This window comes from Pteropus medius, unplaced genomic scaffold (assembly GCF_902729225.1).
Source record: "Pteropus medius unplaced genomic scaffold, Ma_sr-lr_union100, whole genome shotgun sequence".
Taxonomy (NCBI): domain Eukaryota; kingdom Metazoa; phylum Chordata; class Mammalia; order Chiroptera; family Pteropodidae; genus Pteropus; species Pteropus medius.
Window position 1 is genome coordinate 3,853,162 of NW_024349799.1, and position 13,442 is coordinate 3,866,603.

At 52.8% G+C, this 13,442-nt stretch overlaps 1 protein-coding gene across 4 annotated transcripts in view; it reads left to right on the plus strand.

Annotated features, from left to right (window-relative positions):
- MSI2 (musashi RNA binding protein 2) overlaps positions 1–13,442 on the plus strand; it is a 375,150-nt gene that overhangs the window by 335,713 nt on the left and 25,995 nt on the right. For 3 of the 4 annotated variants that reach the window (XM_039885723.1, XM_039885724.1, XM_039885725.1), the window contains exon 11: positions 11,671–11,733. The exons of the other annotated variant lie outside the window; for it this stretch is intronic. In XM_039885723.1, the coding sequence (XP_039741657.1) occupies positions 11,671–11,733 (63 nt within the window). The remainder of the gene's footprint in view (positions 1–11,670; positions 11,734–13,442) is intronic. 4 annotated transcript variants of the gene reach the window in all.

A 13,442-nucleotide genomic window follows, 5' to 3' on the forward strand; every position in this document is an offset into this window, starting at 1 on the left:
CAGGTTGTTAGAGGGTCCCTGGGACCAGGGATGATCTAGTGCTTTGGGTAGTGTTGTGTCCAAGGAGGGAGGCCCAGGCAGGGGCAGAGGACCCAGCCAGCTCCGTCGGGGGCAGCAGGGAGGGAGGCTGTGGACGTGGCTTCGCACTGGTTCTCCATGGGCTGAGTATGGTGCCCACCGGATTCCGGCTCTCTCCGCACGGCCATCCTTCCTCCCCATCCCCCCTCACGCCTGGTGCCTGTACCACCAGGCTCTCAAAGTCCCCAGTAAGTCTGCCAGCAGGAGTGTAATCACCTTTCTTCAAGCCCTTCAGTTTTAATTTCCATCAGCAAAAGCAAGTAAAAGGTCGCAGCTTAAAAAAAACAAAACAACAAAAACAGAAGTTGCTCAGAGTGTGAAATTATAAGCAGATGGCCGTGCCAGGCCTGAGGGATGGGCAGTTTGTGCCCTCCAGGACAGTTAAGGACAGACCAGATGGCAGAGGTGTGGCCCCCACTCCCTGCTCCTCCCCAGGCTGAAAAGGTCCTGCCCAGAGACATTCACCCTGAGTGCAATCAGCTTACATCCCCTGCCCCCAGACACCCCACCCAACGGGGTCACCGCCTCTGCTCCCTGTCCCTTCAGTGGGGAGTGCACGTGAGTGTACATTCTCTGCGCTGCTGGAAAAGGCTGTCAGGACCTGCCCCGGGCTGGGGCCTCTAGGGCAGCAGGGTGCTTATTAGCAAGCAAGCAAGGAGGTCAGAGCCTGGAGGGGCATCCCACGTGTAACCAAATATTCCCCTCTGTGGTCTGTGTGCAGAATGAGCAGGGGGAGGAGTCACTGGCTGCCCAGAAGGTGTTCAGGAAGGGGTGACATCTGAACTGGGTTTCGAAGCGCACATAGAAGTTCACCAGGCAGACGATGGGGAATGGTATTCCATGTCAAGGGACCAGCAGGTGTAAATGCACAAAAGTGTTGTATATGTCTTCTATTTCTTGCATTTCTGCCTCTGTTTATTCTGGGGCTCCCCATCTGGACAGGTGCTTTCTCGTCACCTGGGCTGGGACAGCTAGACAACAAGACTTTGGCATTGGGAAGCTGTGGTCACTTCTTTCCACACCCAGGAATCCTGGGTAGACTGTGGACCAGGAGTGCTGACCCCACCCCACCGTAGAAGGCTGGTCCCTGTCAGGGCCTTTGCGGACCACTGAGCGACTTAGTGGACTCTGGGTCTCTCTCCTTTGAGGCAGAGAGCCTTATCCAGATGCTCTTACACAGAGAGAGAGAGAACACAGCCTGCTCTTCCCTCATGAAGGCCCTGCTGCCTTGCTCTGAGCCTGAGCAGGTGTTTGGCTGACCCCACGGTACCCCTGATTTTGCAGGGGAGCCTCTGGGGCCAGCCCTGCAGCCCTATTAGTGGTACCTACCTAGAGTCTTTCCAGGCTTTCTCCATCTGACTTCTGGTACTATAGCCTTGAACATGCTAGGATTCAAGTAATGTGGGAAGCAGGAAGAAGCATCTTCTCCCCCAACCCTCGTGCATTTATCCATCCCTCTTCCACCCGTCCATCCTTAACGCATTGAGTACCTAGTTATCAAACACTGCTGTGTCACAGGCCCTGCCCTAGATGCTGGGAACCTAGTGGTAAACCAGAGAGACATGCCCCTGCCTCCACAGGGCACTTGTCAGGGGCAGAGGAGTGAACAGGATCCCACCGGGATGGAGGGACCCGCAGCGGCTTCTCTGGCCTGGGCCCTCCTAAGGAAATGGGAGGAGCTCGAGGGCAGCAGAGATCACCAGTCCAGCTGCTGAGCACAAGCACCAGGGCTCCAGCATCCATGTCCGCACCTGTGGTCACCATGCCATAGGACCATGGCCACCCTGGCCAGGCCCTCCCTGAGCCTCTGGGAGCCTCCTGCTTCCTGCCGTCACATTACCCCACCAGAGTCAGAGCTTGCACTGCAGATAAAATGTACCCTTATCACTCACAAGCGAATTATAAATGTTATCTATTAAAGCCCTTTGGATGTGAAATGTCATGTAAATTAATAGGATTTTAGAATAAGAAGGCACCAAAGGGAGTTCTCAGCTCTGCTACTGTTATTACCTTGAGCAATAATAATAAAAATAGAAATAAAAGTTATCATTCCACTTACTGAGCGATTACGGAGTGCCAGATAACCGTGCTAAGCACCCAGCCTCATCCTCGTTGAATTTTGCAGCAGCCCTACAAGGAGGCGTCACGTGTCCCGAGGAGCCAGATGAGGCCAAAAGGGATGTTACGTGACTTGTCTCGGGTGATTCAACTACTGAGTGTGGGAGACGGGATTTTTATCCCCTTGCTTAACCCCATCACATGGTTTCTCTTAACCTCTCTGGACCTAGAGCCTTTATCTGTTAAATGGGACGAGTGAGGTCTTCCTTGTAGAGGCGTAGTGAGGGCTCATTGAGATGATGCAGGCAAGCTCCTTGGCCATGGAAAGTGCCCTAGTGGTAGCTGCTGTTATTTTCGTCAGCATCATGATTAATTTTCTCATCACGTAGGCCAAGATCGTTTGCCTTACAGGTGAGAAAACAGGCACAGAGAAGGTTCTACCATTCAACGCGTCGACTAGGGCTGGTGTGGCACACTGGCCGCTAAACATTTTAAATGTTTCTCTGCTGGGTGATACACAGTGGCTGCTCTGAGCACCCAGAGTGCCTCCCCCACCGCCTTGTGCTCCTTCTTAAGAATTCCTGACCATCCCAGGTTCCCCCACGATGCCCAGTACAGGGAGGTCTGTCATTCAACGCCTGAAACACCTTATCTCAGGAGACAAAAAGTGCTGGAGTCTGCATTTTACAGAGAAGGAACTTGAGACCACAGATGTTAGTTTACTCACCAAGCTAGTGATGGGGCCAAGGTGGGTACATGGAGTCTTTCAGCAAAAAGTGTTGGGCTACTCAAGACTTGAGCACTTCCTGTTGGTCCACAGGGTGGGCAGCATAAGGCCGGCATTTGGAATCCTGCTGTGGCAGAGCCTTGCCATATAGATTTAGGTGGCTTAGCACGACACACCATGGAGAGGAAGCAAAGTATCTACTCATTCTATGGCAATTCAACAAATGAAATTTGGGGAACAGGGAGAAGTAAAAAGCCATCTGAACAATGAGCTCCAGAAGGACCAATGGTCAAACCAGTCGTTTGTCCTCACACTCATTGGTGGCAGGTGGGAGAGTATTTCAAAAGCAGAAATTACAATTTTTATGAGGAGTTGGGGAAGAGGGGCAGCATGGAATAAAAGGAGAAATTCCCAAAATAGTTTGCCGATGTCTTCTTAGAAACTACCACCTAGAATCCCTTCACTTTGAAGGTCTTAGTTTTGGTCTCAGACAGACAAACGTTTGTTCTGTGGGCACATGGGTGTCACGGGGTTATCCAGGGCCACAAACTGCCATCATAGGGCGGTGAGGGCTGACTTTGGAATGAACTCCCTGTGGCCATTCTCACCCTCGAGATCTTGCTGGAGAGAGAGAGTGATTCCAGGAGCCAGTGCCAGGGCCCTGGTAATGTCAGCCACTCCTGATGCTGCCTCTCCAGCCAGCAATGCAGAAGAATCTTGCCTTGTCCTTAAAGCCCTGGATGGTCAGGCCAGGGCTGAATGAAGCTGGAACTCCAGGGTCCATACCCCCAACTCAGTGAGTAGTGAATGAAAAGCACGTTGAGGGACCTGTGTGCCAGGGCCTGGCTTGGTCATTTTTTTAACTGAATTGAATTAAATTCAGTGGTGAGAGCTCTGAGGACTAGGTGAAGATCGTAGCCATGGAACATTGTATCACTCTCCTTTTGCTCCCTTGATTTGGGAGAAAAGAATTGGTTGAAATGGCCACTCCCTGTGCCCCAGCATCCCTGAGGGCTGATGTGATTGCTGCCTCCATCTTCAAGCAGGATTTGGAGTAGCCATACCCGCATCCTAGCTCAGCTATGAGGAGGCCCTACAGCAGACACAGGCAGGGCCTGGCCCTGGCTAGGTGGGTCCGAGGCAGATCTCCCCTTCTCCCCGGCAGAGTGAGCCATTGCTCCCTTCCCGCTCAGGGCCCTGTTTATCATTAGCCGGTTTTCTCTCCTTCCCAGGGAGCTGGTTTGTGTGCAGCCTGCACACACAGATGGAGCCTCCTTACCCATCAGGGACTAGTAGCGCTTGTGAGCTCCATGAGGGCAGAGACCATGTGTGTGTTTAGCTCTGCTGTGATCGTGGTGCTTGCAACGATGCCTGGCACGTGGTAGGTGGGTGCTCAGTAAATATTTATTGAGAGGGCAGGGGGCTGAGGAAGGGTCTGGAATTACGGAGTTTGCTACAGAAGTTCTAGGTGAGTGAGGATACTGCGAGCTTCAGCTCTGTGTCGTGAAGTAGAAAGGCCCAGGGAGAAGGATGCTCGCTGGGCCAGAGTCCCCAGAGAGAGCGTTCTGCTTCCTGCCTCCCAGAAGAGCCTGAGACCTGAGGGAGCCGTACCTAAGGCTGCGTTCTCAGCTCCCGCTGCACTTTGGTGTCCCCTGGGGAGCTTTGAAAGGTTCCGTTGTCCAGGCTGCACCCCGGACAGAGTATTTTGGAATCTCTGGAGATCAGGCCCAGGCATCAGTGTTTTTCGAGCACCCCAGGGTGTGCACCCCAGTTTGAGAATGATACTTCCCAGAAGAGGAGTTGCCATGGAACGTGAGCCGTGGGCCGGGAGCGGCCGCGGGTGGGTGAGGTGCTCACACTCCGAGGGGCCACCGACTGGGCTGCTCTGAGCACCTCCTGCCTTTTTCCCAGCCCTTGACTCCACACTCTTAGCTGGAGCCAGGCCGGGGCTGGGACCGAGGCTGATGCCCAGCTGCATAGTCAGTCACCAGACAACATCAGTGCCACGGGGGTTGGAGGCCGGCCTCATCCTGCTCTGGTCCTGGGCACACCATGGCGGCAGGCACCGTTTTCCTCCCTCTGCACCTCTGAGTCAGAGGGAATCTGGGCAAATGAACAACTTCCACTCCTGACCAGGCACCCTGGGTCTGCGCTTGCCTCTTCTGAGAATTTTCTTTTGTTTCCAAAGGATGCTCCCTGTTGTCCCATTTCATGCTCCTGCCACCCTTTTCATTCAGAGGCTCTCTGACAGCAAAACCATCCTTACCCATTGGGAGCTAGTAGCACCTGTAAGTTTCATGGGCAGAGACCGTGTGTGTTTAGTTCTTATAAAACCCTTGTAAGGTTTTATAACAGGGTGCCTGCCCTTCATCCCCATCTAAACGTCAGAAGAATTACATATTATTTAAAAATTAAGCTAAATAGCAATCACATTAAAAATTTGGCGCGGGGGGCAATTTTTGTGTCGCCCCTCTGCTATAAGTGCCAACACCCTTGGGACTCTTAATCCCAGAGCCTCTCGCCTCCCTCAGGCAATGGCGTGGCCTTCTCATTTGGTCCCTTCACCTTCCTCTCCAGAGGGACATTAGCCAGGTTCCAAATGACTGTCATTTTCCTGGCAGAGGGTGAGGCATTTCCAGCACCCTTGTCCTCAGCCCTCCTCTGTCCCTGGGTCTTCATGGGACTGACACTGTTGATATCCTCAGGGAATATCAGGCTGGCTTCTAAAAAATGGAAATCAGATTCCCATCCTGAATGCCAGGAACTCAGGGTTTTTTTTTTGTTTTTTGTTTTTTGTTTTTCCTGAATGGACACATATCTGTTCCCTTCAACACTAAAATGTACAGTTCAATCAGTAAATGGGTCTCTGGTTATCAATTGTCCCTCCTCCTCAGGCCTTCTGTTCTGTTCTCACTCCAAAAATACGTCACCCAGTTTTTTTCCACCCTCAGCTCCTTGAAGCCACTAGTCTCTTTCTCTGCACGGAAGACAGAGTGATGAGTTTCCTTTATAAAACTAGGCCTGTCGCACCAGGCAGGCCTGCCCGGGTAGTGGTGTTTCTAAATTCTTTTAGGACATGTTTCCTACATTCTGGGTGACAGTTTCTTTTGGTTGCTTATTTTCTAGTGTTTGGATTCAGTAAAGCAACATTGGGGAGATGCAGAGGGAGCTGGAGAAGGGAGTGGAGAGTGCTTTAAGCAAGCAAAACATAGGAAAAATTGTTTTTCATAATGGACCATTTGGGATGGTAATGCACATTACCAGAGAGTGTTTTATAAAGCTTCCCCTCAAAATCACAGCCTGTTGGAGCCATAAAGAACCTCAGAATTCTCTCATCTCCTCTTTTTGTGAGAGGCACAGAGGGGCTCACTGACTCATCCAAGGTTACAGAAATAAGTAGTGACTGTGCCAGAAGCGTATTCCAGGCAGTCTTCTCATACCAAGATGGGGAGAGGACCCAAAGAAATAGGTGCATGACCCTATACCCCATAGTGGACAGGACAGGGGCACCCTCTCTGTTTACTAAGGGTACCCGAAAGCTTCTGTAAATCAGGGATTCTCTGCCTTCACTGTGTGTTGGAATCATCTGGAAGGCCTTTAAAAGAGACACAGGCCCCACCTGATTCTTTGTTGTTAAACTCCCCTAGCCAGGATAAGGAGATCCATCGCTCTGAACGGAGACCCTGCAGTGGCTCTCACAGGGGACAGGTCACAGAATTTGTTCACCAATCTGTTTTCAGAAAGTCCTTTCCCTCCACAAGGTAGTGGAGTGATGGACTGTGCAATATGCACTGCAATTTAACTTTTAAATTTTTGAAAGCCTTTAAGCCAGCGGTCCCCAACCTTTTAGGAACCACGGACCGGTGGTTCTATGAGAATCTAACGCCTGATGATCTGAGGTGGAGCTGAGGCCGTGATGCTAGCGCTGGAGAGCGGCTGCAAATACAGATGAAGCTTCGCTCGCTGGCCTGCCGCTCACCTCCTGCTGTGCGGCCCGGTTCCTAACAGGCCATGGACTGGTACCGGTTCACGGCCCAGAGGTTGAGGACTCCTGCTTTTAAGACAAATGTTCTCACTCTTGACTGCTTGGGAAGCATTTAAAGGTCCCGCTGCCCAGGCTGCACCCCAGACCAGATAAATCGGAATCTCTGGAGGTGAGACCCAGGCCTCAGCAATTGTTAAAAGTCCGCAGGTGGTCCAGTGGGCACGCAGGGATGAGAATCCTTGTGTTGGACAGAAGGAGTGCTCTTCTTGGCCATAGCCCAGCACCCTCCACTGGGTTAACTATACGCCCGGCCCGCTCCTGTGGGCGTTTGAGTTTGCCACCCCCAGGGTGAAGTATCGAGGGAGTAGGAAGGCTGCTTAAAGGTGCAGGCCGCTCTGCCGTTCAGCTGCAGTTGACTGGGAGCAGTGACTCCCAGCCCTGGCTCTCACCTAGCGCATTGGGGCTTTCTAACCATCAGCAGCTGATGCTCCACGAGAGCCTTCTGTGGGACAGATTCTGGGCTAGGTCCTAAGTGGGACATGTGACTCAGTCCCTGCCCTTGAAAAGTTTGTCACTCAGCAAGAGAAACAAGGTGTGCACGTAAAAATAACTGCACTTGAGGAAAGAAGAAACTGGTAAGTGCCAGAGAAGCAGTAAAAAGTAGGTGTGGTATCATATAATGCTCAAAAAAAACCACGAAAGTACCATTGACTTCTAATTTGTGATAAAGTCTCACAGCTCCAGAAAGTCCAGAAAAGGGTCTCATTCATTGTCAGTAGGATGGCGACAGCTTTCACTTAGATGCGTTACTAACGACCCCGGAGGTATGTTAGCACCAACCCCAGAGGCACCGCTTTCCAGTGGCAGAGGGACTCAGCTTTGTCATTGTCTATCACAGGAAGATGGACTGGCTCATACAGGGTCAGAGGCAAAGGCATTTTAGAGGTCATCTGGCCTAACCCTCCTTGCAGTAGAGAGGAGTTAGTTACTCAGGGCCCAGAGAAGTGAAGCGCTGTGCCCAAGTCACACAGCAAGGCAGGAGCAGCCAGATCTGGAAACCAGGCTTTGATGCCAAATTTAGTGATCCTTCTGTTACCTCACTCAGGAAGCAAAGGAGCTCCAGGCTAGCAAGACTGGGTCTATTGGTCTGACTGCCATGAAACAGGGACAGTCTCTACAAGGGGTGGCACCTGCCCTTGCCTGGAATTCCACCATTAGCGCTTCATTCCTTTGTATTAAACATCTTCTTTTAGGATGCAAAGTTCTCTAATAGGAGGATCATACTACATTCCTAATACCTAAATTCTCAAGTAGGTACTTATAGTTCTCAGGCTCTGAGATTTTTTTTCCGGCAAAATGTTTTTCTCCTTTATGCCTGATTTACTACTAAGAAGTAGGAAGATTAGAGCACTAGGATCATGCCAGCCCGCTTGGCCCAGACGTTGTTCTTGGAGCTGAACAGAACGTATGTTCTATTTGAGCTCTAGAAATTTAGCTCCACTAAAATGATATCACGAAGTTGGGATATGATGAAGGATTACAGACCACTGTTCTCAGCAAGGAACTCAAGGCCTCCTGTGTGTTTATGACCATCTGACTATGTGGCCCACCATGGAGAACGTGGAACAGCCCTGCGTGGGGGAAGGGTCCTGTCTTGAAGGCAGGGCTGATGGCTAGACAGAGAACTAATAGGCCTCATCAAAATGATAGCTAACAGTCGTTTATGCTTATTCCCTGGCAGGCACCCATATTTAAGCACTTGGCATATCTTAATCCTGCACTAATATCATCATCTCCTCTACAGATTGGGACATCAAGGCACAGAAAGCTTAAGCAACTTGACCAAAGTCACACAGCTAGTAAGAGGGTGAGCCAGGACTTGGACACAGGCAGGCTCCGTGTCTGTGCACTTAGCTATCGTGCTAACCTGCCTCACAAGGAAAGGCCTGGTTGTCCCCTTCACGCACTGGCCACAGCCCAGCGAGAAGCCCTGAGCCCTGCAGACCTTCTGCTTAATTCCCTGCAGTCTTCCCCCGAAAACCCCCTGCCAGGGCAGTTCTCGGCAGCCCAGACTCCCATTCCTTCAAAAATACGAGCGGTTTCCCAGGGAAGTAGTTAGCCATAGGTGACCCCTGACTCCTCAGGGCCTGGGGAGAAACGCTGACAACAGGACCACAAGGCCAATCTGCAAGGCTCCTCCTCCCTGCACTCCCTGCTCATCTAGGTCCAAGGAAGGTGCAGTTCCAGCAGGTCGACGTGCTGAGGCCTCCTCAGGTCCTCAGGTCCCTCCCGCTGTCCTGGCAATAGGCTGCACTCCATCAGGACAGCTTTCGGGTCATGACGCTTCTTTGGCTTCTGACATCCCCCGGTTGGGCTTAGCCCCACGTCACCCCACCCCACCACACACACAAACACAAACACACACCCCTTTCCTGGATCTGTAATGCCCACCCCTCCACAAGCCCAGCCACCAAAGAGAGCCCTCTGGCCCTGGAAATAGCATCTGGGGCTTCTCTGCCAGGTCATCTGGAAAACACACTTGGGGTGGCAAGTGAGGCTGGATGGCCTAATAAGGCAGGAGGAGGAGGAGAGACAGCTGGGGAAGTGGAACAGGCTGGTTGGGGACTGTGGCCCTGTTAGGCACAGATGCATTGTAGGGGGAGCGACCGGGGAGCTGCACTGTGAGGGCTGTGGGCTCTGTCGCTGTAAGGGGCAGACTGGATGGCTCTCCTCCCCCAGCCCTTCTTCTCACACCTGTCACTCCATTTAGCCCGGTTTTGATGGTTGAGATTAAACTCCAGCCCTTAGCAACGTCTGATGCTCAGTATCCAGCAGGAGCCTTTATCTGAGATTAAGGATAATGGATTTCCTTTCTTGAATAAGTTTTTTTTTTCCCCTTCCTCTTTCTCTCGGACTTTTTGTCCAAAATGCTGCTCAACTTTAGAAAATAGACCTTTTGTTAAAAAGTCTTTTTATTGACTAACCCTCCATCCCCCAGTTCTCTCCCTTCTACCTTCCCACCACCGTCCTCGCTTTGCCACGCTTCCAAGGAAACCCGCTTCAAGGAAACGGTGAGAGAGCGTAACGGAATGACCGGACCTTCCTTCTCTCTGCTTGCGTCCTCCTCCTTCAGAGTCCCCTGGGCTTTGCTCTGCGCCTGCAAGGAGCCTGGCGTACTGAGAGTGGGGGACAGGGAGAAATAACTTGACTTCTTCCTTATTTTCCTTCAGCACATTTCGCCAATGCCCACATCTTCAGAAATCTAGATCCTGCCTGGAAGAAATGGGGAGAGGACATGGTGGGGGAGTCCCTTCCTTGGTGTCCAGCAGGGGGAGGGAGCAGCCTCCAGGCGTGTACGCGTGGTCTTCATGGGAGCTGGGAGACCCATTCCAGCAGCCAGGGTCCACCGTGTACATTTATTTCACCTGGATCTTTCTTTTTCCCCCTTCAACAGCCCTATTACCATATTTAAATGCAAGTATGTCTCTTTTCATTGGCATTTTAAGTAGCTTAGCCTGACCTTCTTAGAGTAGCTCGTTCCCTTTTGAACTTCTTTCCGCCCCAGTAGTTCCGTGTAGCTAGGACGATAGTCTTAGAGTTTAGTGGGCTTCTAGTTCGCTGTTTGGGGATGGCTCTTCTTCCTTTCCTCCCCTGTTCCCTGCCCTTCCTGTCGCATGTCTTCCCCCTCTGTCCTTTGCCTTTTGGGGAAGGCTCAGTGGCTAAAGCCGAGCAGCTCAGCGGGGCTGTTCGCTGCTCACGGCTGGCTTCCGGCACATCATTAAAACCACAGCCATTGGAAATGGGTCCTGGGATCAGGCCTGCAGCTGTCCGCTTGGATGGCAGAGGGTGTTTCATGTGTGTGGGAGTGTATCTCTGTGTGTCCCAGTGCGTGGCAGAGTGGGCCCATTCTAGTGGTCACGGAAGCCCAGGGGAGGGGACTCACCCACCTTTTCCTTCACCTGGACATTTCTGTAGCCACAATGGGTCACCTTGTCCTTTTGACTTTTAGTCTCATTCCTGGGACAGCCTTGCTGCCTGGTGTATTATTAGCTAGCACAAGGACTTGATTGAGACCCCCTAGGAGACCCTTCAGTGCCGGCTTGATCGGGACAGTCAACACACAAGAGCCAGATCTGATGAATCCCCATCACTGTGCCTCGGGAGGTTGAAACACAGAGAGAGAAAACAAGGTCGCAGCACTCATCCCACGTAGGCCCCCGAAGCCCCATGCTCCCTCCCACAGCTGGCTTCATGCACATGCAGTGGACCCCCAGAATGTTTCACCCACAGGCTCGGGGCAATGACACTGCTGACGTGACAGAGTCTGGCGTTAAGACAGCCGAGCAAACCTGCAGAGCCTTTGGAGAACAGCTAGAGTTAAGCCATCTCCTTGCCAAGATGCCTGTTCTTGTGCCTGTTGCATCCCAAGGGCCTCCTGCCCGTGACTCAGAGCTGACTGCTCCCTACAGGTGACCTAGCCATATTTAGTCCTGCTCTGGGCAAGTCCTGGGGAATTACCTGCTGTCGGTACAAGGGGAACAAGGAGCTCACCGTGCTCTCAAGAGAAGTTCCTCTAAATCCTCTTGGATATTTTGGTATGCCTTCTAGAACCAGTTTCCAGGGTGACAAATGGGTGAGAATCAAACACACCTAAAGATGCTATGCCTTCCAGAAGCCCGAGAGCCACTGATCTGTGTCCCTCCTAAAAGCTGACGCGCGGAGATGCCTTCCCGCCCCTGTCCGTTGTGTGGAGGGGTGGGGAGTGTGGCCTGTGGCCCTTCCCAGGACCCCCCCTTGACTCCGGCCCCCTTCTCTCCGCCAGGCTTTCCGGCAGCAGCTTACGGACCAGTGGCGGCAGCAGCTGTGGCGGCAGCAAGAGGATCAGGTAGGAAGGTGTTTGGGACAGGCGGCTCCCAGGCATGCCCCAGTGTGCAGGGGCGTAAAAGCCCTGTTGGATCTGTGTGGCTGCATCTGTCCCCTGCTCTCACCACAGCCCGGAGGGTGGGGACGGGGGGGCGAGGGCCAGGCCCTGCCACCCAGGGCACCTCCCTGCCAGGGTCAGTCACGGGACTGCAGACCAAAGGTAGATTATTATTCTGTCATTGAAAAAAGAAAAATGAATTTCTTTTTGACTTTGGACGGCCCCTTCGCCTGTCAGCCGGCTTCAGGGCACCTGTGGTCATTGCCTTTCCTGGTTTTGACTGGTTCACAAGGGTCCCTTGCTCCAGTCTCTGGCACAGCCGGAGAAGGTCTGGGTTATAAGAGGGAAGCTCAGAATCCATCCACGTGTTCCCAGCTGTGGGGCAACCAGCCCCTCTCAGGTCCTGCTGCCCCTGTAGCTGGGCTTGCTGATCCGGCTAAACGCCCCGCTCCTGAAGACCGCAAGTGGGGCCAGCCCTGACCTCAGTGAATGAGCTGCAGTTTCCCGAAGCCCTCACTGCATCCCAGACACTCTTACCAGAGACCAGATTGCTCCTGGACTCGGCTGCCAGGGGAGGCAGGATTTCTCTCCCATGAGGTTGCCCATGTCCGTTGGTCTCCAACTCTCACCCTTCAGGTCTGGAACCCCTCGAGCGATGTGGGAACATTTTCCCAGTGGCCCTGGGAGGGCCAGGGGGAGCTGGGGCATGTCCAGGCTGCAGTCCCCAGGACCTTTAGTCCCTCTCCTCCAGATGCTCACTGCCTTTCTGAATAAGCAGGGCTTCTGCTGCGTGCCGGGCTCCCGGGGAGGCCTCCTGGCCTCCTTCCACCTCCCCGTTGGCCACCAGGAGACCCCTGCCCCTCCTAAGCCGTGATTTGCCACTTTCACCCCACGCACCATGGACAGGATGCTGGAGCACCCAGGGGAGCCATAAGTTTGATTAACAGGGCTCTGAGAAGGGGGAAGGGGGAGAGGTGCTGGTGAGGATACCAGGAAATGGGGCATTAAAAGCCCAGAGGGCAAATGCCAAAACCCAAACCCTCGGTGACAAGAAACTGGCACAGCGAGGCCCATTAGAAACGTCAGTAAAAATCCGTTCCATGCAAACTGGCACTGCCTCGAGCTACAAAGGATCCACTCCCGTGAATCACCCACTGGGGATTTCTTTGGAGGGGCCAGAGAATTCTCGGGGGGCTGCGAGGGGCAGTAGGGGTAGACCGGCAGGCAGCTCTGGAGAGCTGGGTGTCCTTGCTCAGCATCCACCTGCCCTAGCGGCCTCCAGACGCCTCTGGCCAGTGTCCCTTGGTCCCCCTTGCCCTGGGGGCGGGGTGCACAGCTGCCTCGTGTCTCCCTGTTCCATCTGGTTTTTTTAACTTGAGTGCTTTTTGGTATAGCTATAAATGAGCCTCTGTCCTACCTGTGCCTGGTGGGGGGACTATGAAAAAGAAAACTCTTGAGATTTTTGAGTGTTGTTGGTTTTGTTTTCTCCATTCGGTTTCTTTCTTATTATGACTTGGATTATGAAACTAAACTTTAACCCGAAATTAACCCTGCCTCTCTCCCCACCCCACTCTCCTTGACTTCATGGCAAGTTTAAAGGGCAGCATGGGGTTCTTTGTGAGTCTGAGAGTGGTCTCCCCATGGTCTATGCCCCCTTCCGCCACCCCCACCCT